Source organism: Betta splendens, chromosome 11 (assembly GCF_900634795.4).
Source record: "Betta splendens chromosome 11, fBetSpl5.4, whole genome shotgun sequence".
Taxonomy (NCBI): Eukaryota; Metazoa; Chordata; class Actinopteri; order Anabantiformes; family Osphronemidae; genus Betta; species Betta splendens.
In genome coordinates this window covers 8,015,671-8,040,073 of record NC_040891.2, presented here as the reverse complement: position 1 = coordinate 8,040,073, position 24,403 = coordinate 8,015,671, and the positions used below count along the sequence as shown (strand labels likewise).

Genomic DNA, 24,403 nt, shown 5'->3' with positions numbered 1-24,403 from the left:
AGTACAGAACGAGGACAGTCCAGTCACTGGAAACTCATAATGGCTCAAATTAACAGCCTCAGTCTCTCTTTTTTTTAGTAAAGGCATTAATAACAAGCAAAAATTTCCAATGAATGTCACTTATAATTGGTGAAAACAGTGCTAGAACCCCCGGGTCCCGTTTTATAAACCCGCAGCTTTGTCGCTTCCAAACAAGCTTCCGACTTTCTAATGAACCTCCCACAGTCACATTTGCAGCTCCGTAATCGCTTCCTTCCTGATCCAGGGCTACGCTGAAGCCACTGAGATAGCCCCGCATGCTCTGCCCAGTATTAGCAGATAAGCAGGGAGGACAGCAGCATTACTTAGGAATGAAAAAAAATACCCAGATAAAGTGAAAGTGACTGAGGGAAGGTAAAGAAACGATCCAAGCCAGTGGTTTTCCCCTGCAGTGTTTCTGGTGGAGGAGTGTAAGTGGGACACGGTTAAAGGTTAGACTCTGCAGTGGATGAACACAATTTACTTATTGGAATTATTATTTATTACTTAAAATAACATACAGTACAGTCATTTGCCAAAAATAGCAGCGTCACAATGAGAAAAAAACAGTCACAATATTCCATTTAATGCAAAAACGTACATGATTCTGTGTTTTAAACGTGCTTATGAAACTGGCATACGGGAAAACTTCACAAATGTGAAGAAGGTCTTACAGCAAAACACGCGGTCTGAAAACATGACTTTTCATGAACGCACCTGCAAAAGTTCAGTAAGAAAATACAGTAAAAAAAAAAAAAATCACGTGGAAAAACACTCGTGCGGCTTCGCGCGTGCAGATGCGTTTTGGGTCCAGCTTCACGAGTTCCCCAAACGCGTGGGACGTCTACGCCCGCGAGGACGTGGCGGCGTTATGTCTGCTCCGTCTGGTGCGAAGCTCTGTTCCTCGGCCCGCGGGTCTCCTCTCTCCTGCAACGGGAAACATCGTCAAAACAGCCGATTAAACGGCAGTCACGTCGCCCGCGAGGGATCGCGCGCGCGCACCTCTCGCGCACACGTCCGTGCACGTCTGCTGGGAGACAAAGTTGTTGCTGCTCCCGCCGCAGCCCGTGTACGCGAACTCCTCGCACGCCCCGGTGGCCGCGTTGTAGTAGAAGCGAGGGATGGAGGCCGAGCACTTGCCCTTGTCCAGCGGGCCCTGGCACAGCACGGGAACAGCTGGGAGGTAAAGCACAGGGGGGAGACGGGGGGGGTGAGGGAGGGAGGGGACGAGGGTCCGAGTGCTCCCCGAGCGTCCGATCAGAGCGCTCCTACTAACTTTTGCGGGGGCCGCAGTAGTCCGTGCAGGTGGTGCGGGACTGGAAGCGGTTGCGGTTGCCCATGCAGCCGCCGTACTCGAAGGGCTCACACTGCATGGTGGTCATGTTGAAGAAGTAACGGGAGAAGAGGCCCCGGCAGGGCCCCTCCTCCTTAGGAAACCTGCACATCTGAGGGACCTCTGCAGGAAGATGAGACTTTATCCAACGATGAACAGGTGCTTTAAGTATGACGTAGCCGATCGGTTTTAAGTGGCGATAACCTCCAGACTCGTCTCGTAACTTACTTGGGATTCTGAAGCACGTTTTCTGGCACTCGTGATAACCCATGAAGTTGTTTGCATTCCCCTGGCAGCCCCCGTAGTAGAAGACCTCGCACTTCTGGCTCATGGTGTTGTAATAATAGCGCTCAATGTGCGCTCTGCAAGGTCCCTCTTCCACTGGAAGGAGACACGCGCCTGGAACGAAGAAGACGGCGTTAAAGACACAGGTGTAGAAGACTACGAAAAAGAAGCACCGCAGAAAGTAAGTCATTAAACCGGAGGAGGCTTGGGCCACCCGAACACCAGCCGAACCTTAAAGCCTCGAATTATTGAGGCTACAGTCACAGTGCATCTACTGCAATACTGTACCTTGAGGCGGCAGCGCCGAAACGGCGTAAAGAGACGCGCATGCGGCAAAAAGCGCAAACGTGCAAAGGTCCATTGTGTAACTTTGGCGACTGCGGTTCTTTCGGGCTTTTCCGCTCCGCTGTCGCCTTTTATTGCAGCTGCCTGAGGTGTTTCCGAAGGGGCGGAGAAGAAGTGACTCACTACAACTATATGAGAGAGTGGATTACTTCACGGTTCACGCCGTGGCCATTGCGTATTAGTTAGTGACTAAGGCTTGTTTTCCCCTGAGTGATAGTTGAGTGATAATGGTGATGATGATGATGATGATGATGATGTAGAGAATTTTTTGACTTTTACTTTCCCCAGAATGTTGAGAAATACCTGATCCATCCTCGGAGGTTCCCACATACAGCGTGACTGAACTCTCACTCACTCACTCACTCACTCACTCACTCACTCACTCACTCACTCACTCACTCACTCCAAACCTCAAATCGTGATCCTGATTATCTTCTTTTTGTTTTGCTTAACGACCGCAGCCGCCTCCAAATTTCTTTCAAGTAAAATGTGTCTGGCTTCCCTAAACTCTCAAGAACATCATTCCAGCAACATTGCTGTATGTCGACGCCTCCTTCGTCTTTGTTTTACATATTTGGGTCATTCTGTGTGGGTTTTGTTTCAGACGAAAGGTCCAAATTCAACCCATCCTTCTATTTTTAAGTTAAGGGAGGCTTGTTGGAAAATGCAGTGCAGTCATGTTTAAGACAATGATGTGCCTCTACCTTGACAGGTGGAGGCTAAATACAGATTAGCCGTCTTATCAAAGTGACCCGATCCATAAAGCAGCAGCCCTTTCAGTGCATTCAATAAAAAACAGGGTTAAATGAAAGCGTTAAGTCCCAGTTCAGTCAGCGACTAAGTAAATAGAGCACCGTGTTCTACCTAAAACAAGCCAAACAGACACCTGTTTAATTCATTACTACCACTGGGAGCACATTGAGGTACTAATGTGATCCTACACTACGGCCTAGTTTTAATCAGATTAGTGGATTAAGATTGTTTATGGAGATTACTTTATAACCCAGATTGAGGGAGAGGAGAGGGATTCTTCAGGAGGATTTCGGAGGCGAAGGACCGCTCCCTGTGAGAATTTGTGAGTACTTTTCCATTGCCATCTCCTTTTATGTTAGATTGTGGGATGAAATAGCTTTTATCTCCCACAGAACAGGGAATCGGTTTGAAAAAATGAGAGCTAAAAGTTTCCTCTTTCGAACAGACGATGCCGGTGATAAATGTGGAAGACCTGACGGACAAGGACAAAGCTCTGATGGAAGTAAACCAGCTAAAAGTTGAAGTGAAACTGGAGAGGTGGTTGGTAAGTTCTTTACGCTGATGGGAAAAACATGATAATTAATTGTGTCAACGTGACTGAAAGCAGTCACAAAGGGCACAATTAATTCTTGTAGACTTAAACAGGGGGAAAAGCCATTTTAGCACCATTTTCTGCTCACTTTAGACATCTAAATGCTGCGAGGAAATCAAGGACTACATTCAGGCTGGAGTGGAGGAGGACACCCTTGTCAAAGGCATTGCAGAGGACAAGAACCCCTTCAAGGAGAAAGGTGGTTGTGTCATCTGCTAGACCGAACCTGAGGAGCTTTTCATATCGAAGATTAGCACCCAAGGACACTCTCCCCCGCCTCATATAATGGACCTGCACACCGGGAAGACTAGACGGATAATAAAGCGCAAATGTATAAAACTTCACAGGCTCCCGTGTAAACGAGTGCCCGTCTTCTGGGCAGATTTGTAGCCGTCATTTCATTATTTATAAAGATGTAGTATAAAAGAGCTATTTTGGCAAGGGTTATGCTGTAAAACGCTCCTCTCTCGTGTGGTGTACATAGACAGAGCAAAAGGACCCACGTTCGTCAATAAATGTGCTTGTTTATACCTGAGGCTGTCTCCATTATTCACTGAAAGAAGCTTTTATGACAGAGTAGAGAAATAGAAACATTTTCATAACTCGTGTGAATTATCATATGAATATTTATATGTGCGTTACTGCTTTGTCCTACACATTGTAGTCATTATCAGATAAATGCAGTTTGTGTTTTCGTTTTGTATTTGTGTTTTGGACTTTCAGGTATAGTGAGTCAGTCATTTGCATGTAACTATGTAGCAGACTCTATTCAGTGGAGATACATTTTCACATATTGTGTTATATTGCATTCTCGCAAAATTCTTTTGACAAACATCAACTTCTACAAATTGATGGGGAGCTGGACGACAAGCTTTAAGTCCATGCTTGATTTAAATACCAAAAGGACATCAATAGAATTCAAAAGATGTATGAAATTGTACAAAATTACATTCACAGTATTAAATATGAAAATGCAGAACTTTACAGTTTCAGTGTCAGGTTACTTCCTCTCTGTTGGCCTGTTAGTGACCCCTGTAGGGTCCTGACTCCTTAAGATTTGAATAGGGTCTTTCTTCCCAACAATTGTGGAAAAAATTGGGATTGAACAAAATTAGACTTTCCCAGACGTCATTTATAAAGTTTTGATTTACACACGGGTTAATGTTTTATCCCGAGAAACCTTTGCCTTCTGCGCTGCGGGTCGTCATAGTCTGGGCCACCGGCTGCGCATGCGCACACGCTGCTGTAAACAGAGATGGCGCTGCGCGGCGGAGCTTCGCGTCTGAACTCCTTGTTTACCAGCCGTCGTTTCTACAAATTCACGCCACGTATCGGCGTCCGCGGGTTGTCCGAAAATGTGACATCTAAACCCGCAGCGGCCAGTGGCCCCGAGACCGCGGCTGACCATTTAATCTACACACAAGAGCACTTTGCATTGAAGGAGTCTCTCAGAAAGGTGAGAGGAGCTAACTCTGTAGCATCGATGCTAGCTAACGCCACACGGCCTCGACTCAGCTGTTCAGGTGCTGACACCTATTATGTCATAATAGTTATGTCGTTGTTGTTACATGTGATATTGTTGCAAGAGCGTTTCCTTCTTCTTTCCACTTAAATTGTGGTGATGCTCTGTTGCAGCACTGAAATGTTTAGGTTTCACACATCCTTTAAACTCTGTGTTAACAGTCAAAGTTCATTTGAAAAGCAAAAGTGTTTATCAGGCAATGGTGAAATGCCCTAGTTTGAGAGGCAGGAGAAACAAATGTCTGTGCAAACATTAATATTCTGTTATTTATAGTGTTATTTACTTATAGTCATAGTTTGTAGATCCACATGGATGTTGCTGATTCAGATTCTACAGGTTCGGACTCCTCCAAGCCTCACAGCACCCACTCCATGACTAGCGCTGTACAGGTCACTGCCACAAGCGCAGGATCGTTCATTATTTTTAATATATGTGTATGGATATATATTCATTCTGGCAAAATCTTATCTGGAAGTTTGGTGCCACTTCATATAATGTCCTTTAGACTCTGATTAGCCAGTGAAACACCAGTTTTCCCATATACTCAGGTGAATTTACCCAGCTCTTTTTCAAAGCAAGGTTGTGTAAAGACCGAACTGCCTTGAAAAAACAATAATTAGAAGCTGTTTCCCATTTGTTATTGATGAGTAGATAGTTTCTAATAAGTGGGTTTGCTAATTGTTTGTGCTGCACTAACTACTACTACTCACTAATTGGTAAAGTGGGATGAATAATGATGGTGTCTAAGATACTTGGAATAAATAAACAAATGTAATCAAACAGCAAATATTACAAATCAGCCGGGTCTATTTTTAACATGAATTACTAGACAGACACTGTCTGCAAAAATATACGACACGTCTAATTTACTGTAAGACAAAGAGCAAAGATGTTTTTTGTAAATGACAGAAAGCTTTTCGTGTGACTAAATCTGAGAAGGATGCCCGGAGGTTGAAAATAAAGCAGCGCTGGGAATATTGGGAAGGATGAAAATGTGAAAAGGAAATGAAGAACAATATGTAGTCAGTGCAGGAAAGGGAACTTGGTTTATTAAAAGAATTCACTATAGAGTAGTGTGTTTATAGATGGAGGACATCCTTTAGTGCAAGGTTCAGACATTACCAGTGCCAAGGTTTTCACTACAGACTTTTTGTAAGTGGATGGGAAGGGAGTTGGACCATGCTGGACCGCTGTCCTTCTAGTTGTGTGCCAGCTCAATTAAGTAGTGTATTCATATCCTCATTTACTCAACATGTGGATGACGATTGCTGCTTCCCTTCGTTCCAAAGATTGGTTCCAAAGGGGGTTTCTTCCGATAAAGGAAGTTTTTCACTGTTTCCTCAATGTTGCTCATGGGTGATTGTATGTGTATGTGTAATTTCCAGCGCTGCTTTTAACGCTTGCCTTTTTTTTTATAGTGTGCAACATACATTTTCCACCATAACCTTTGTAAAGAGATGAAGAAGTAGATGAAGTAGATTTCCTATTGCAGCAACTATCGTTATCCTCCCTCTTTCTCAATCAGCATCTGAACTTTCAACCTTGGTGGATGTATTTTAGTCAGTTAAATTACACGGACGATAAAAGCGGTGTTTGTCCTCTGTTCTGTCCTCTGTTCTGTCCTCGGTGTCTGTCTGCCATGTTTTATCTGCCAACCTGTTTTTCTTGGCTGCTGGAGGGGCTGACTGGTTTAGTACAGGTCGAGTCAAGCTCAGTGCTTTGCTTTGCTTTTACTCTCTAGCAGATACAGTAATTATCACAGTTGTGTGCAAGAAGAATAAAAAAAAAGGTTTCTTTTCCAGAATCCACATTGTTGCACATGGCTCATTTAATGCCTTTCATTGGCTGAAGCTTGGATTTAATGATTCTTATTTCCACTGACTGTGTCTTTTGTTTGAATCCTGGCCTTTCTGTGGCTTCACCCTCCATTTAGATCATATTGTCTTGAACAGAAAAGCACATTTTCATGGGGCTGTTGAAATTGCTGCACATTAGAAATAATTATGCGCTAAATTGAATCTCACCAATAGCCAAACAGTTATCCAGTACATAAAGAGTGCACATCCACTTACACAAGCACATTCAGGGAGAGGAGGATCACAGATATGTCTTACTTTGTGTACACAAAACGCTTTAAAATTCAGGAACTTGATATCAACAACGTCTGCTCTGCTTAGTGGAAATATGTAAAAAGACTAATTACAAAATACCACATCAGCTGTAAACTATGCTGGAGGTTTACAGCTGGAGTTCCTACAAAAAACCCTATCAGCATCTGAATACATTGGTCATTCCTAAGTGCTTCCAGTCGTGGACCACTTCCAGGTGCTCAGATGAGTCTTGGCACCAAAGTTGGCCGTCTCCACAGCTCAGTTGTAGAGACATTTTGTTTGTAATTCACAAAACCGTGCACTACTTGTACTCACATCATAAAATGAAAAGGCGAAGGAAGAATCCAGTGACAAGATGAGCACAGTATGATTGTAAATGTGTTCATTTATTGAAGGAGACAAATGGGCAGCTCTGCGCTACCTTTGCTCATACTTGGTATTCTCATATGGAAATCGGATATTAGCCACTTGATATCATCCACCTCTCATATCATAAAAGTTCTCAACCACACAGCTGTGATTGTGTTGCCTTTTTAGCTCTTGGAGGAAATAACACCGCCAGCTTTTATTTTTAGCCACATATTTATACAAGGCTTTGCGGCTGAATAGATGGAGTGGCTGCTGATCAAGAGTTCTTAGTGTGGGTTTCAGTACCGAGCTTTATTTTGCACGCTGCTCTAAATATTAAGGGTTTTAGCACTAACATGTTGGAGTCATTAGAAAACTGCACTGCTGAATATCAACACACAATGTTATTTGCTTCAAACTGCTCAGTGTAGATGTACTTAGCATAAAGTAAAGTCCCTGCTGTCGTCATGGTTGTATCCATTTATATGCAATGCATGTTTTTGCTCTTTACATTTACCACCCATTAGTAAATCCTGTATGTATAAACAATAACATTTTTGCCTATAGTAACTTACAAACAAGTCAACATATATTTCCTGTTGTGTTTATATTGTAGATCATCGACCAGGAGATCAACCCCCACGTGGATGAGTGGGAGGCACAAGGAACGTTTCCAGCTCATAGAATCTTCAAACTTTTAGGGAGCGCCGGATTCCTAGGAGTCAACAAACCCGTGGGTGAGAGCGCCAGGATTCATGTTTGTCGTTCTCGTGAACACACTTTCGCGGATGCGGTCGGCTGGTGATTAGCACCCTTGCCCATTAGGAAGTTTGGCATGAAATTGCCCGTGGGAATTAAAGTCGTTTGTTTGGCCACGTCTATCTCTGCTAGACCTGTAATTGACTGGCAGTGCATGCTGGGATGCTTCCAGTCCCCGTGAGTCTGAACAGTAATTCAGGATTGTCTAAAAGTGAGTGATGTATATTTTTAAACACATCTCCCGCAGACAAATGATAAGCTTTTAATGAATTTGGGATTTTTTAAACTGTCTGGAGCAAAGAGATAGAGGGAGGGAAAGCTGCTTTTGATTCAAAGACCCAGATGCCTTTTTATCCTGGAACATGCATGTTTGTATATCATCTACTGTGAAAAAAATTAAGGAGGCTTTCTGGGAAATGATTATAACTATTGTATGAATATGACAAACCCAATACTCCTCTCTGGGTGGTAGAGAAAACTATTTTTGCCTGGTTGTGACTCACGGGCTACTTTCATTTTGACAGTTTAACGACCTTTTTTTCAGGGAATTCCAGTTGATAATCCAAATGCACCACAGTCTGAATGATGCATGCTCCTGAAATGTGCTGTTTCTGTTGCCATTGCAAAAACTTGAACGATAAATCTGTAATATATCTGTGAATCGACGCAACCTTGTCACAACAAACATATTGCTGTGAAGAACGCTCCTTTATCGGGCAATACACATGAACGGCGGCCGCGCAGAATTATAGCCGAAGTTCGAATTCCCTCCTGTGAAGGGGGATCAAAATGTGTCCAACCGCAGACAAGTAACTGAATGAATCCTTCACTGTGTGCACAATTTGTCCATCTCTGCCTCAGTGAGCATTTGGCATGTCTTTTCACAGCTGAATTCATGTCCCAATCCTCCTCCTCCTTTCTGGTTTGACAGCCACGCACTGCAGTTGGTCTGATTCTGAAATGCTCCCACTGGGATGATGGGTGCCGGTGTCACAGCAATATCTCACAGCAGCTGTCGGCTGCAGTGGAGCCCAGTCCCAGATGTGTACCCAGCTGGGTGGACCTGGAGAGAACGAGGAAGCAGGATGAGACTATACATGGCCACAAAGTATTTGTAGCTATCTGTAGATTGAATTTGTGAAGAGATTTGTAGCGGAGGTCAAATGTTTCACATATTGGGTTAGTCCCACAGTAATAGTTGAATTTATCATACTTAATTAAATTTACTGTGTTTTTGCCTTTGTCTTGCGTTGATAAGGTCATCGTGGTACAGTACAAACGACAGCGGGGGGATTGTCTGATAAAGAGCAAACCTGTATATAATGTTGGACAGTTATGCTATAAAGAGGTTGCACAGGGCTGTAGGTCAAAGAAAAAGGAGGACGAGGGAATTAGAATGTGCTGAGTGGACAAAACAAAAGCATTAGTGAACTGGATTAAAGAGGGGGAGCAGCCGGGCAGATGACGCGCCAGGAAACATTACAAGTTAGTTAGGCCTGACAGCAATTAAGCATTGTGTGCTATAAAACTACTGTAACTGAATATAAGAGTTATACAGTTCACACTGGCCAGTGTCCGGTCACTAATTCTAAACGTTATAGTGAAATGTGGCTGACTAGTGAGTCCAGCTGTGTTTTCTACTCCATGCGCCTCCCTGTGCTGTAGTGCTGACTAATGAGACAGACTCCCAGAGAACCCTGCACCTGGTTAATTGATTTAGAGGCTTGGATTACGGCAGTGGGAATTGGGATTTGGTGCTCTATTCTGTGCAGGAATGATTTATCAGGCGGGATAATAGGTGTGTTCATCCTTAATCAGAATGGAACTCAATACAAACGCAATACAGGAAAATCTCCCAGAGAGCGGTTCAAGCAAATTAGTCCTTCAAAAGCACTGTGCGAAATCAAAGGAGCTGCAGAATGTTTGTTGTTCTTCTCTAAGCGAGGACTGTGATGTCTTTGCAGTTTAAGGCAGGGTTTCATACTGGTACCAAATTTCATGTGCGTGTTTACAGCCTTTGGATGGAACAGTCCCCAGACAATAAGGCTCAACACTTACAGTACTTCCACTCTTTCCATGTACAAGGAAAAGGATTATTACCTTTTCCAAACAGGGGAGAGGAACTTTTTCCCCAAGCAGCCATATTGAGGGACAGGGCAGGGATGACCCCTGGCTCCCTCCAGCTCTGACACAGAGCAGTTAGCACCGCGGCCTTGTGTCCTGCCAAATAGACGGAACCTGGCAGCCGCCACACATTTCCCTTCAACTAAATGTTTTTGATGATTAAAATCTTGGAGAGACCTGTGTGTGAGACCAGTGACTTTCAATATACAAAGAAACATTATAAAATAATAGGATCAATCCTTGATCTTTCTGACTTTACATGAGGTCACACTATCATGGCGATGTATACAGTACATACATATAAGCTGAACACTAACACACTGTAGTGGTGCTTATTGAATACAGACTACTCAGTATAATATAAACTGCAACATGATACAAATCGTTCTCCACATTTGCTGGTGTGATGTCCTTTAATGTACTGTATAGCTCCACCAAAACGACACCGTGGCTCACATTCTGTTTAACAGAAACATATGTGCATATAGTGAAACTGGTTCCAGACGCCTGTTTGTTTTTCTTTTGCTTGCTTATTTAACCAGACGCCCTGCTGTTTTGTTTCAACTGGGATAAACCTCAGCTTCCCTTCATCCACATTATCCACCGCAGGGTTTCCAGTGCTTCGGAGAGTTATCGCTGCACAGCTGCACCTGTTTCCTCTTATTTTTGGCTTCCCCACTCTCGTTCGCTTGTCCTACATTTATTTAGCTCCCTGTTTTTTTTTATTCCACCTCTTCTCTGACAGCCTGCCAGACTGCTATTTCCATTATTCTGTAACTAGTCTGACAGGTGATATGAAACCACTTTCCTAGAGTCACAGGCCTGCATCTGGGAAATTGGTTCATAATTATTCATTGTCAGTCAGTGCTATTATCCGTCATCCAGCAGCAGGCATGCTGGATTTAGTCAAAAGAAAACAAAGCACTGAGGATTTTATAAATGCTCAGTCTTGTTGCTTTTGACTGGTCAGATCATATCTCAAAGAAATATGTCCTATATGATTAACTGTCAGGCTACATTTGCCAGAATTAAATAATAACATACATGTTTACCTGCAGAAAGACTATTATTATATTAATTATTATTATTATTATTTTATTTTGACAAGATTTGGTTACGTGTGTGTGTTCACCTTGAAACTGCTTGAGGGAAATGCAGTATGAAAGCCAGTACACGAGCGAGGTACCATCAAGCTACCATCGCGAGTAGTGGGCAGGAAATTGGAGTTTAGCATCAAGTGCATTAGTATAAAAACAGGCTGTTTTTTCACAATAGATGCTGCAGCTGATGATGAAAGGTAGAAGAAAGGAAGCATAAAGTGATGGCTCTTTGCGAGGACTGACAGGCACCAGGGTTTTTAAACACGCTTTGTAATGCGCTGTTCAGCTCCATTAAGGACCTCGGGTCTTTGCAAATATCTCCGCTGCCAGAACAGAGGACGCACCACACATCCATTTTTGACTTTTTCAGTAAATAGGTTGTTTAAGAGATCCAGCGCAAGCTTGATACACAAAGTAGAGAGGATGAGATGACACTGAGATGGCAGTGACCCTTATCTGCAGCATGCTACTGATCTCCCAGCACTGCCTTTTAGACATAATTACAGATTATCACAGCTAATGATAGCGTCCTGTAATTAATTTGAGTGCATGTCCTGGTGCCAGTGAATTAGTTCAGAATGTCATGTATATGTGTGAGAGTATGTTCATGTAGGGGCAGAAATGTGGATTTTGAAAGAGAGATGATAGTGGAGGTGTATTCATCCAGATAGACCTGCACTGATAAACTGTTTATTTCTTTGTACATCCCTGGTTCTTGACTCCACTCAGCAGCAGTTAAGGTTGTCTGTCTCGTCCTGTGCAGAGTATGGAGGCATGGGGCTGGACTTCAGCTACAGTGTGGCCGTGGCGGAGGAGCTGGGCAACGTCCGCTGTGGAGGCGTCCCCATGGCCATCGGGGTGCAGTGCGACATGGCTACTCCTGCACTGGCCAGGTACCGCTCCACAAGCGTCAGGCTGCTCTAGTTAATGTGCTGCGCAGCAAGTTGCACTGAACCCAGAACTTTTATTAGTTGTATTGCAGTTATTCGTATGCAGCCTTTAATGGAAGTTACACTCCCTGGAGGGTGTGTTTTCTTATATACAGTATGTATAGTACCTGTTTGTCTCGTCCATGAACGGCCTTGACTTGTTGTGTCATACTGTCCTGCAATGAAACAGCTGCCAGTGACACACAACAGAATTCAGTGAAGTAGACGGCTAAAGTCTCAGGGGTTTAATTAGGAGATCTGCACTCGCCTGCAATGAGGTCTAGCTACTGAGAGGAGAAAACATGAAAACAGAGGGAATACCATGGGACTCACATCCACTGTTACTTGCCTGAGACATGGCAGTGTTATTTAAAGCCCCAGATAACAGCGTGCTGCCACAGTCAAAAGCACTTTGACACAATCTTTATTAGATTATTGTCTGACATTCATCTTTATATTTAACAAAGAAATTATCCATATGTCAAAAGAGAAAGGAAAACCAGTTGTTACTATGTTTTTGTTTTTAATTTCCTCTTGTCTCTGTTTTTTCAGGTTTGGTTCAGCTGAGCTCAAGGACGAGTTCCTCCTTCCCACCATCATGGGAGACAAAGTGGCCTGCCTCGGAGTCAGCGAAGTTGGAGCTGGCTCTGATGTCTCGAGTGCGTCTCCCCTTCATTAGCCCTTGTATTTATTTCTCATCATAAAAGTTCTCGTTAGTGCTGTAATATACAAGTTTTAGCCTCAGCAAAACTGTGCTGTAAAGTGTTTTGATTTAACTTTTCACTCAGTCTCTCTACATCTGTACCCTGGCTGATTCAGGCATTATGACCAAGGCCGTGAGGAAAGGGGACGAGTATGTGATCAATGGTGGAAAGATGTGGACCACCAACGGTACCCAGGCTGACTGGATGTGTCTCCTTGCCAACACCAGTGACGGGCCTCCGCACAAGAACAAATCCCTCATCTGTTTGCCCATGAACCTGCCAGGTAGTTCAGAGGATTATCTTTGAGACTGTGTGGAAATTACACATTTGTAATTAACCTACTCATGATTCATCTACATATAGAAACATTTTAAATTAAAATCTGCAGCTGTATTTTCCAAATTGTTTCCGTGTGTGTGTCACTCTAAAATAGTACAGAGTTTTGACATCCAGGGTTTAAATAGCGTGTGTTTTTAGTGTCCCCCTGCCAAGATCCATGATGACGTCCATTTTGTTCCCTCTGTCTCGCTGTAGGAGTGCACGTTGCCCGTAAGATTGATAAACTGGGCATGTGGTCCTCAGACACAGCTGAAGTGTTTTTCGATGATGTGCGTGTGCCCTGTGAGAACGTCATTGGTCAGGAAGGCATGGGCTTCACTTACCAGATGCTTCAGTTCCAGGAAGAGAGGCTTTGGGCAGTGGCCAATGGTGAGTGGGTCCTACGTGATCCGTCTCATTTCTGACTCTTCCCCCAGCAGCATCCAGCCATACACATCATCCGCTCTAGTCTTTATAACTTTTTACTTTGTCTATTGCCACCACGTTCGTCTCTGTCTTTCCATGCAACTTGAACCACCTCCCACAGATTCTATTGGGAAAATGTAGTTTGTGCTTGAACTGCTGTTTTGGTTTCCAAGTATTAGGGAGTTCAGGTCACATAGTTGAAACCACTAATCTCCTGTAAAACAGTTGTTCGATTTTGATTTTCAGTAACAAGCTTAAGGCAATATTTTCTTTCGCTGACTCTATTAGAAAGAATGTAATAGTGAAACTCAGTCTGGCCTGAAAAATTTAATCAAAACATGAATCAGGCGCAAATAACAAGCGCCTTTCTCTCTCAACACCCAAAGTCTTGACCACGATGGACAACATCATCCAGGAGACTATCCAGTACACGCGGCAGAGGAAGATCTTCAAGCAGCCTGTTCTCTACCACCAGGCAGTTCACTTCAGGCTTGCCGAGCTGCAGACAGAGGTTGAGCTACTCCGATCCCTCCTTTACCGTGCTACTGGTAGGTCCAGTCTGCTGTACACCATCAGTATGAGTACTATTGAGTGTGGTGTGGTGGTATGTCTGAGTGTGAGGGAGTTACAATGATGACCAGTCCAGATTGCACCCTGCCCCTCACCCAGTGGCATCTGGGACTGGCTCCAGTGACCTGAAACTGTAAAGGTGATTAGGATATTAGAAGAATTCATTTATTTGTTGAACATAAAGAATACACTGTGCACTCCTCCCAGAACTTCAAACACAGAACCCCAAGTGCCTTTCAGTACATGAATGTGTGGGAGCATTTGCTGGGCAGGTGTCCATGTTCTTGTTTTTTTCGTTCTCTTTCTAACCACTTCAGTGGATGAGAGCTTTAAATGAATTTGTCTCGCTGGTAAAGGTTCAAGTCAGATTTGCATGCCCAGAAACAGATCAAAGCTTTTGCATCTGTTTGGTGCAGGTAGATAAGCTCGCAGCCGCACACTCGCAGTCACACAAACATCCCTGTGCACACACAAACGGGGAAAACTCAGGCAGGCCGCATGTTCCTCTGGAGGGAAGCTACAATAGAGGCATTGATCAGCTACACTGCAACAAGGTCGGAATGCAAAGCACTGAATCACAGGCAGCCACAAGGGAGTGGAACTGCATCACATTTGTTTAGAATGTTTGTTTTCCTCCTTGATGTCTTCATCATTCCCTTCACTTCTGCCTTGCTATTTTGCCTGCAGCATTGTACATTAAAGGCAATGATGTCACCAAGCTGGCGTCCATGGCCAAACTAAAGGCTGGCCGCCTAGCCAGAGAGTTGAGTGACAGCTGTCTTCAGTACTGGGGAGGGATGGGCTTTACCAGTGATGTGCAAGTCAGTAGATTTTACAGGTGAGACTGAAATGTCTTTTGAATAGTATGATCTGGATTTAACTAGAAATGCTACTCAAAACCAGTTGTATTATTGTTATTTTACCTCTGTATGCTTTGCCTTACGACTGTAGGAGAACATTCACTAACACATGTTGCTACAGTATGATGCTATTTTAGACTGTCCTGACATCTAGTGATGGGGTAAATAATGCAGCTGAATCAGGGTTTAGAACTCAAAAAGCAGCTTGATTAAATAAAGAAGCAGAAGAATTTTGATTTGCAACATTGTTTTTTCCACAGGGATTCACGGTTATTGTCAATTGGTGCAGGAGCTGATGAGGTTATGCTGGGGATCATCAGTAAGTACATGGACATGGTACCAAAAAAGTGATTACCACCTGACCCTGGGACAATCAGCGTGTCAATGAATCTGATACTAATCACCTAAATGCAGTACTGACGGCTTAAAAATGTTTCACGTTTAAGGAAGCTGTTTTGTCTATTTTGCCTTTGCTCAAACATTCAGAAGGATGCTGCGTTTGTTTTCATGACTTTCTAAATGTGACTTTAAATGAACTGTAATTTGTACTGTGCTCATTTGAATGCTGATAGTCAAAGACTAAACTATTTTTAGAACAGACTAAATAATGTGAATAAAACAATGTTATGTAATATATCTAATAATACCTGTCTTTCATTGTCATAATTTTCGTAAACCATTAGAATACGAAATGTCATTCAGGTGTGTTGGTAGCTTACGTTCACTCTGGTCAATTCAGAGCATTAAATTTATTTACATTAGAAAACATTTGTACAACAAACTTGAAAGAACAACATGCACCACTGTTGTTTGATCTCAGTGCTGTAATACACTAGGTTATTAGCATTTCTATAACTTAACTAACAGATTAGAAATGTCATCACGTTTTAGTATTCAGTGGGCCGACTACTGCATTAAGGTCCTGATACAGTAGAACCATTTACAGCTGTTTCACCCGAGACCTTTTACACTTCTGTAAAGCACTTTTACTCTTTAGGACTCAAATATCCTCTCTAGACCCCCCTACTTTACTTAGCTTGTAATTACTGGATCAAATGCTTATAGACACCAGGGAAACTAAATCAGAGACACATTAGTTTTGAGATCGATCACCATGGTGCTGCAAGACTGGGGAGGATGGTGTGACATGGCTCTCCTATCACCTCAGCTTAATAAACCAATACAGGACAAAGAAGACGAAAAAGCAGAAGAGAAGCATGTAGCACAAGAGTTTGGTCTGGCTGCCTCTGGAAAGCTGCTTCACTCTGCCAATGGTGGAACCGAGCAGGCCGCCTGTTGAGTCAAAGTCTGTGTCCTGGTGAAGAAGAGAGGTACTGTATAAAAAGTTCAAAGTCCAGGCGAGTCAACAAGCAGATGATACTGATACTAAGTGTCATTTTGAACATATGAACAAACAAACAAGATATGACTATATACTGTCTATCACATGCTTAATTTATCAATCTAACACCATACTATGAGACTATGAAGGAGTTTGACACTTAACGTTTGGTCGTCAGTATTTATGATCACAAATGCAGACACTCACCATATCCTCAAGCATTTTATTTTGGTACTTGACTTCCGTTCCAATATCAATCGTTAACTGTTAAAACAGTTATGCACGTCAGTATATTACAACAAAACTGTACATGAAGCAGACTCTAAATGTCCGACCGTGTCTGTGTTAATGAGCTCGAGTCTCCGTCATGAAGCCACTTACACTCTTCAAAGCGTTGACTTTAGCTCTCAGTCCCTCCTGAAGATGTTCATTTTCTTCTTCATAGACACTGTACCCGCTCGCTACGTAATTCCCAGAGCTCCCCTCGCCTTTAAGAAATGACAACCACAATAAACTAATGCACGTGTAATTTGATGTTTTATTTGTATTTCAATAAATTAACATGACAGTCTTATAAAACATTGGGGTCTGAAATACACAACCACCAACATCAGTTTCCGTTTAAAGGGAACGTTACGTTTGCTAATACTAGCCAAACAGCTTTTAAGCTAATAAGCGCTTAAAAATAACGTCGTTCGTTTGTTTGTTCCTTACCCAAACCGGCGCGCCTCATGATGAAATATAGACTGTCCGGTGTGAAATGCAAGAAAACAGTTTAGATTAAATAAACGGAACTGTTAGCAGTAGTTAGCTATATGTGCTGTGACAACTCTGAACACATCAGCGATCGCCACGACACCGTACGGTGGCCGACGAGGACAATCCTCTGCGGCTTCGCGCTCCTGTGTTTTACTTCAATGAAACTGAAATTGAAATTATTTTTCTGCGTCATCACCACTAAAATAAACATAATATTAGCCACATTATTATATTAAATTACATTATAACAGCTGAGCATCTTGTATATCTTATATAAAGTAAAAACTACACAGACCACAGTATACATTTTAGTATCCTGAAATATATCTATAGGAGGTACTTAATGCTTGGCTGACCTAAAAAGAAGAACAGCAGTGACATTTTTTTTATTCTTTCTCCTCTTAACACACTGCATTTAAAAGAAAAAAAGTTCTATGTGGTTCATACTGTATGCAAAATATAATTGGACAAAACAATGTTAATTAAGAAGAGTATTATTCCTTGCATCTCACACGTCTTTCATCTGCAGTAGGTCCCAAAGAAGCAAACATCAGTGGGTTGATCTCCCTTTGCTTAGAGAAACATATCATTATGAAGAGGAAAATTGCTATGATGTTCCTTCTCGACACAGACAAATTGTTTCCTTTGAACATTTTGAAATGTGACCACCATAAAATGGAGACAAATATCCTTTGTGGGTTTAATAATGGAGCTTACTGACACATCCATCTTTCCTGTATAGGATAGAAAAGAGTTTCTCAATATTTCCAAAATCCTGGCGGTGCTGTTTAGTGCTGATTAGTTTTCCTTATTCCTTCATCCGTCATTTCTCACGTAGCTGGGTGCCAATATTGCAGGAGAAGGTTAATATGATATAAAAGATTAAAATGACTTTAATTTGCTCCAATCCAATCTCCTATAAATAAATGTGACTTTAAGGCCGATCATAATGCATTCACTTTTTTATGTGTCTCCTAAAGGCGTCACTGTAAGTATGACCTTGACGTGGGCGTCAAAGCTGTGTGTGTGTGTGTGTGTGTGTGTGTGTGTGTGTGTGTGTGTGTGTGTGTGTGTGTGTGTGTGTGTGTGTGTGTGTGTGTGTGTGTGTGTGTGTTTGCATCTCAGCTGCCTTTGTGGATCTTAGAAGATCAAATTTTAACAGATGGGTCTTTGAAGTAGAAGAAGGTGCGGCTGCTTGGAAGCTCATTCTAAACCTTTGGATCCAGAAAACCGCTGATGCATCGATCATCGCGCGGGCTGGTTCACATGCACACAAATGCATTTGCTTCAGCTGTCCCATGTACACAAACACATTAGTTTTCTCCCCTTAGAAAGATGCCTACTGTATAGCATCTATTCTACTTTATGAAAATTAAAATGCCTGCACCTGATTAGAACCCTATTTGAGACACTCTGACTCAGAAATGTGAACAATTATTACTGAAAACACTCTCCCAGTGACCCCCTCACTATGATGGAGCCAGATTAAAAAAGTTATTCTGCCATTAGTAAAGCGGCCACACCGTTTGATGAGACGTGACCACAATTAGCTGCAAATGACAGCCGCTCACCTATCTCTGCCCTGCACCTCTCACTGGAAACTGATGATATTTAACAATATCTGACTCCCCCTGATTAGCATAATTTCTCCCGAGAACAGGGCAGTAAGTGAGTCAGATGACGGAGGAGGAGAGGAGCAGAGGAAAACATGCCAGGGGAGAGATCAAAAGGACGCCACTGTGCTTCCTAATATTACTCTCAGGAGAACGGATTGTGGTTCCCACACTCAGCGCCGCTTTGAACCGCGTTTTGAAAGAACTCTGCACAGCCTTTAGCCACGCTTCCACATTCGCCGGCTTGTAAATTGTTATTGCTCGATGCTTCGGTGCTTAAGTAGATGTAGTTGTTGTAGGTGACTGCGCAGCGATACTCTTTCATTCATCGCTTCTATTGGAATGAGGCCACACAAAGGTGCCACCATGTGGGTGGAAGGCCGACGGACCCCAACGACTGTAGGAGCGGGTCACAGAAAAGCGCAGCTGAGAGTTATTTTCCACAGAGACTGTGCTCTGAGAGGAACCGTCCGATGATTTGCATGTCGATGACAGTAGGATTTCCCGACTCCGGGGTGGACGCCGACCGCCGACCGCCGAGGCCTCGGCGGTTCACGGAGGAATCTGTGTAATAAGCGCATTACGCACGACGCGCCGCGGCATCGCAAATGCCGGATCGCTCGACTCCCCGAATGGCAGCAGAGGCTTAAGGAGACGCTCATGCAAATAACTGAAACCGAGACGCGACACGGAGGGAGCGAGCGTCTAACCTTTTTCCAGATTCGTCTGTTTCCACGCTCGCATTTTGTGCCTATTCCTGAATTTCCTCGGGGGCTTCGCTGTCACTCCTCATAAGCAAGACTATTACTCAGACTGGAACAAGGTGAGATCCCACTGTACGCGTCCGTGTCGTTATTTACTTGCCTCCTCCCTGTATATCAGGTGAACCTGCTCGTGACCTTACGTCTCACTGATTCTCTACACAACCCCCTCCTAGAAACTCCAAACATGCAGCGCTGACCTTGTTCTTGTCTGCGTGAAGCGAATCACTGATTCATGAGCTGACGCTGACATTCATTCCCTCGACAAAGAAACCGCATCAAAATGGATCCCGAGATTAAATACTGATGTGTTCATTTAGCGTAGCGCCGTTAACTCCGCCGGGACCTGGGGCTTTGTTCTCAGTCTGAATGATGTACACAACAGAACTCTTCCTGTCTCAACATTGAATCAATGAATGTCATGCAACGTGCTTCTGTATTTTTACCTGGGCCTGAACAGTTTTCTACACTACAAACATCTTGAAGCCTATTTGTAACAATTTTATCGCCTTAATAATCCTATAAAGACTAAATAGGAAAATAAACAGGTTCAAACTAAGATTCATGAGCTCTTAAACAAATACATACATTAAACTACAATTCATTTATTTCAAAACCAGTTAAATTAAAACTTGTAAAACGTTAACTTGTGCATTTGACCAGCAACACTCTGAGCTCATTCAATCAGATGCACTCAGGCCCACTGTGGACTGTTTACCTCAAGGCGTGATGTAACAGCATGTAATAATGCACACCTGCTGGGACTGATGCTGCGTTATGGCAGTCGTGCTGAAGTGACACTGCTGCTTTGCATCGCTCAGTCTGCAGCTGAAGGCTCCAGGGACGAGCTGAAAGGGGGCTTAGTGTGTAGAATGGGGGGAAAGATGCACCGTCACACAGCAAATAGCGCAACATTACAGGAGGGAGGGCGTTAACATTAAAGTAAAGACCAAAGCGGGTGGAAAAAGACCGAACTCATTCCAGTAGATCTTATAGTAACCTGCTTTTCTTTAAACGTCCGGTCTCTAAAATGCGCATTGGGTCGCGGGTGGAGCCTGTTCTAGCGCATTAAAGGCGAGCATAATATTACCAGTGTGCACTAATTAGCCGTGGCTCATTGTGAGCGAGCGTGGAGCCTTTGATCACGTTGAGAGAACACTTGTGTCGTCTCCTCCTGGAGCCGCGTCGCGCTCCTGCGCGGCTCTGCCGTCAGAGCGGTGCGCTCACGCGCCTTCACGTTGGTGCCGGAGGAGTCCGGGGCTGGAGGCTGGAGAGCCGACCGCAGCCACGTGCTGAAGCCCCGCCGCAGGCCCGACGTCCCTCTATTAAATGTCACGAGTAGCAGCTTTTTCCCCTCAGAGCCGTGATGCGGGTTCCACCCGAGGGGATTAACAGCCAAATGCGCAATCGCAATGCTATGCGTTGCTGTGCGTGGAGACGACTCGGTGCGGGGACACGCACGCGTGTGTTTGCGCCCAGGACACTGCGTGAAGCGCGATGTCCCTTCGATTCGCTGCAGATGCGCGTGACATTTCGGGGACCGTGTGGTGGACGCGACGCGACTTGGTTGCAAATCATAAACAGTGGAGCTGTGGACTATTAATTATATAATCCTGCAACAGTAGTTGGCTAATGTTCTCCAAGCGCATTAATATTCTGCGTATTGGCCCATTACCACACAAAGCTTATTGTTTTATTTGAATATACATAATGTTAATATGCTTAGAAATAAACCTTGTGAAGTGCAATAATCGAAGCACATGGGGCGTTAGGAGTTTTTTGAGTATATGGAACATATTTCAGGGTTTTATGTCATACTTCCGGTTTTATGAGCCACAGTTTGATCACCTGGCTCCAGTCCAACTCATCACAAGCTTCAACGGGCAGCTTTCGTCAGTGATGGAGCTGCAACAGGCAGCACGAAACGCGGATGTGGCTCAGAGATGCTGAAACATGAACCTGTACGCGTTTATCAAACGTCTTAACTACTGCAGCTCTATTCGAGCCATGAATCAACTTGACGAACCTGAAACTATGGAAACTGCCGTCTCAGAGCTGCGTGGATGTATTTTGTCTCTCTCCCCACGGCTCGGAGTTTCAGCTCTGCCCACCTGCAACCCACCCTCACAAGACCGAACGAACGCTCATTATTCCCACGCAGACGTCACTTTTTCATTCACAGTACAGTGCACATTTTCCATTTTCATTTTCATTTACCGAAGCCGTCTACAGTAGGTCTGTTCCATCCAAACCAGGATAAGGAGGATCAGTCAGGTCAAGTTCAGGCAGCTGAGGTAAGAACACATTCACAAAAGTCACAGATCAACCAAATACACTAAAATTTGTGCAGTAGACAGCAGCAGCTTAATGTGGAGATATATGATAAGGTAAATAGTGCCTCTATAATGAAATAAGGGCAAAATACTGGTAGACTGTGAATCAATCAGCTGATTGTTTAAGTAGTTGATGTTCCAGAGAAATTTTCATAATGTAATCATCCAATTCATCCTAAATGCAGATGCATTATTATTATGCAAGACATTATGACATCACCTTTTTAATGCGAACAATAGACGGTTAAAAGCTGGTATAGTTCTCATCCATACAGTTTTTTTTAAAATAGCTAAACACTGTACATCATATCTGAAGCATAACCTGTCATTAAACACAAGCGTTCATAAAACCGAAGCTACGGTTGCTGTTTCTCTGACTCCAGGTTCACATCAGTCTCTGTAGACGCCTGCTAGGATGAAAACAGGGAGAATAAGTGTGGCAGCAGCTACTCATCATCCATGTAAAGCACCATGGCCCACTTTCCACCTTGGAAAGTACGAGCTGACTATATGAACTGTAATCTGATTAGAAAAGCAAGCAAGCAAATTTGCAATGCAGCGTAGCTTTTATTTTGAAAAAAAAAAAAAAAGAGCGCAACTCAGGTAATAGAAATCTGAGGCCGGAGGCCAGGCAGCATAAATGAGGCAGTACCTCTGCAGCCTGTGGGCCTGATTGACGTGACAGCGCGTCTGCTCCTGCTGCGTCTGCGCAGGGAAGCTGTCGTCGCCGTGACGACTGCTGATCGCAGCTGTGGGATAGTTACACATAGGTATAAAGAGATGAAAATAGACAAGCGCGTCCTAATTAGTCCGGAGCTGCTCCTCGCGGGCTTGAGTTCCTCAGACGCCGCCGCGAAAGGCGGCGCTTTCCCAGCATCCCTCGCGGGCCGCGAACAATGAGTCATCACGGCGCCATCAGGGGAGGGTGCGGCCGAGCGGCGAGCGTGGCAAAAATTAGCTCCTTTGTCTGTGGTTCTGATTCCAGACGGGAATATCTGAACGCTCCTGCGGCAGATGGGAGCTCTCCACTCGCGCGTCTCGCTCCATTTTCGTCTCTGACATAACGTCTGAAGTTGATGAAGTTCAATCGCGAGCAGCAGGTCTCGAGTCCAGTTTAAATGTGATTCTGTTCAGCGTCTTTGCCTTGTGTGGACTCTTGCTGTTTGCTGTCAGGACGTCGCCCAAACTCCCCACAAAGCTGCACTTCACTAATGAATTCGCTAATTGAATCTTTAGAGCTCTACAATACTTAATTTCTCCTCAAGGGCACATTTGGCTCAACTAAGCCAATTATGATGTGCGTGATTGTGTGTGTGTGTGCTGGTGCCCATCTGTCTCTGGCCCCTGATCTGAGTCCCTCTGTCTTAAACTGCCCGAGAAGATCCCACTCTGTTTTAAACCCGTCTTCATGTACAGCTCATCACCACATTTACAATTCTAATTTATGCAGATGGAGCTTTTGTTTCCCCGCTGAGTCTCGTGGTGACTGTTAAATGCCTGAACGGGGCCGGAGCTCCACCAAACGCTGCGCTGATTTCAGATCCGATGCAGTCGGGACCTCTTCGACTCTGTTGTTAGTTATACGGGGCGGATTAAAGCTGCATTCACACAAATCGCACTGTGATTCAGGAATTCACGGAGGCATCGCTTCAGTGAAGCAGCCTCGGTTAATGTCATGCTGTATAATGAAAAACAGAGATGAAAGAGACTTAGATACTGTAAAACTGTAAATGGGCCGAGCTGAACCTTTATAAATATGCAACGTGTGTGAGACACTGGGGAGAACGCACAGGAAACGCTCCCCGGTACCTGCGGGTTCAAACCCGGGTCCAAACTGGGACTGAATGTCTGAATCAGCCCGCATTCCACTTTGTTCTTTAGGGAAACGGCTCGAACGAGGAAATGATTTATTGTCGCCATCCTGACAGGTTTCATCGGAGACTCGACTGTCGGTCCCACGGTGCTGCGAGAAAATGTGTAAACATTATTCAGCGGCATTTATTCAGCTGACTGGAAAACCTTCCATCACGCACAGTGGATGTGGATGTGACTCTAAAATTTAACTGTGACCATCACAGGAAAAGAGGAAGGAAATGATGCAGCGATGATTCGTTCCACGCAGCCGGCAAAGTGACTGAGTTGTCCCTGAATGCATCACAGCATCCACACATACAATAAGTTGAATATGTCTGTGTGTGTTAAGAGTAAACGAATTAACTGAGGCCTCAGGCTGAGTTTGTGTTATTGTTTTCTTTCTTTGTAGCAAAGAGGAACGCTCCGCTGCCCAAAAGAGATTTTTTTTATTATTGCGGGAGGATGTGGTTTTAATCTGATCACTACACGTCTGCGATGTGAGAAATAAAGTCCCGTGTCGGCACCGGCGGGTTGCGTCCGAGCTCCGACAGCTGTTCCAGAGGTCAGGGGCGCACGAGTGTGGAGCAGAGCTAATATTTACATCGGCGAGGTGCAGGAGAGAAGCAGCGCCTCGACTCACAAGT

At 44.0% G+C, this 24,403-nt stretch overlaps 4 protein-coding genes and 1 long non-coding RNA gene across 5 annotated transcripts in view; 3 read left to right on the top strand and 2 right to left on the bottom strand.

Moving 5' to 3' along the window:
- Positions 1 to 109: 109 nt before the first annotated feature.
- On the bottom strand, positions 110 to 2,050 carry tfpi2 (tissue factor pathway inhibitor 2). Its single transcript, XM_029167316.3, has 5 exons — positions 1,925 to 2,050; positions 1,580 to 1,750; positions 1,295 to 1,474; positions 1,021 to 1,194; positions 110 to 945 (listed from the first exon to the last, which is right to left on the bottom strand). The coding sequence occupies exons 1-5, from the start codon at positions 1,995 to 1,997 to the stop codon at positions 863 to 865; spliced, it is 681 nt and encodes a 226-aa protein (XP_029023149.1). The 5' UTR covers positions 1,998 to 2,050; the 3' UTR covers positions 110 to 862.
- gngt1 (guanine nucleotide binding protein (G protein), gamma transducing activity polypeptide 1) lies at positions 1,803 to 3,861 on the top strand. Its single transcript, XM_029167349.3, has 4 exons — positions 1,803 to 1,817; positions 2,989 to 3,056; positions 3,180 to 3,278; positions 3,420 to 3,861. The coding sequence occupies exons 3-4, from the start codon at positions 3,183 to 3,185 to the stop codon at positions 3,543 to 3,545; spliced, it is 222 nt and encodes a 73-aa protein (XP_029023182.1). The 5' UTR covers positions 1,803 to 1,817; positions 2,989 to 3,056; positions 3,180 to 3,182; the 3' UTR covers positions 3,546 to 3,861.
- A 695-nt stretch (positions 3,862 to 4,556) lies between these two features.
- On the top strand, positions 4,557 to 15,741 carry zgc:85777 (uncharacterized protein LOC405871 homolog). Its single transcript, XM_029167249.3, has 9 exons — positions 4,557 to 4,782; positions 7,924 to 8,044; positions 12,054 to 12,183; positions 12,772 to 12,878; positions 13,039 to 13,206; positions 13,458 to 13,631; positions 14,054 to 14,215; positions 14,925 to 15,075; positions 15,358 to 15,741. The coding sequence occupies exons 1-9, from the start codon at positions 4,582 to 4,584 to the stop codon at positions 15,446 to 15,448; spliced, it is 1,305 nt and encodes a 434-aa protein (XP_029023082.1). The 5' UTR covers positions 4,557 to 4,581; the 3' UTR covers positions 15,449 to 15,741.
- A 90-nt stretch (positions 15,742 to 15,831) lies between these two features.
- bet1 (Bet1 golgi vesicular membrane trafficking protein) lies at positions 15,832 to 17,322 on the bottom strand. The gene is made up of 4 exons (XM_029167346.3): positions 17,154 to 17,322; positions 16,821 to 16,927; positions 16,647 to 16,703; positions 15,832 to 16,412 (listed from the first exon to the last, which is right to left on the bottom strand). Exons 1-4 carry the CDS (start codon positions 17,170 to 17,172, stop codon positions 16,257 to 16,259), a joined length of 339 nt encoding a protein of 112 aa, XP_029023179.1. The 5' UTR covers positions 17,173 to 17,322; the 3' UTR covers positions 15,832 to 16,256.
- Positions 17,323 to 20,212: 2,890 nt separating this feature from the next.
- LOC114865861 (uncharacterized) overlaps positions 20,213 to 24,403 on the top strand; it is a 5,326-nt gene continuing 1,135 nt past the window's right edge. Inside the window, exons 1-2 of the long non-coding RNA XR_005898355.2 lie at positions 20,213 to 21,866; positions 24,169 to 24,401. This is a non-coding gene — a long non-coding RNA (uncharacterized LOC114865861). The remainder of the gene's footprint in view (positions 21,867 to 24,168; positions 24,402 to 24,403) is intronic.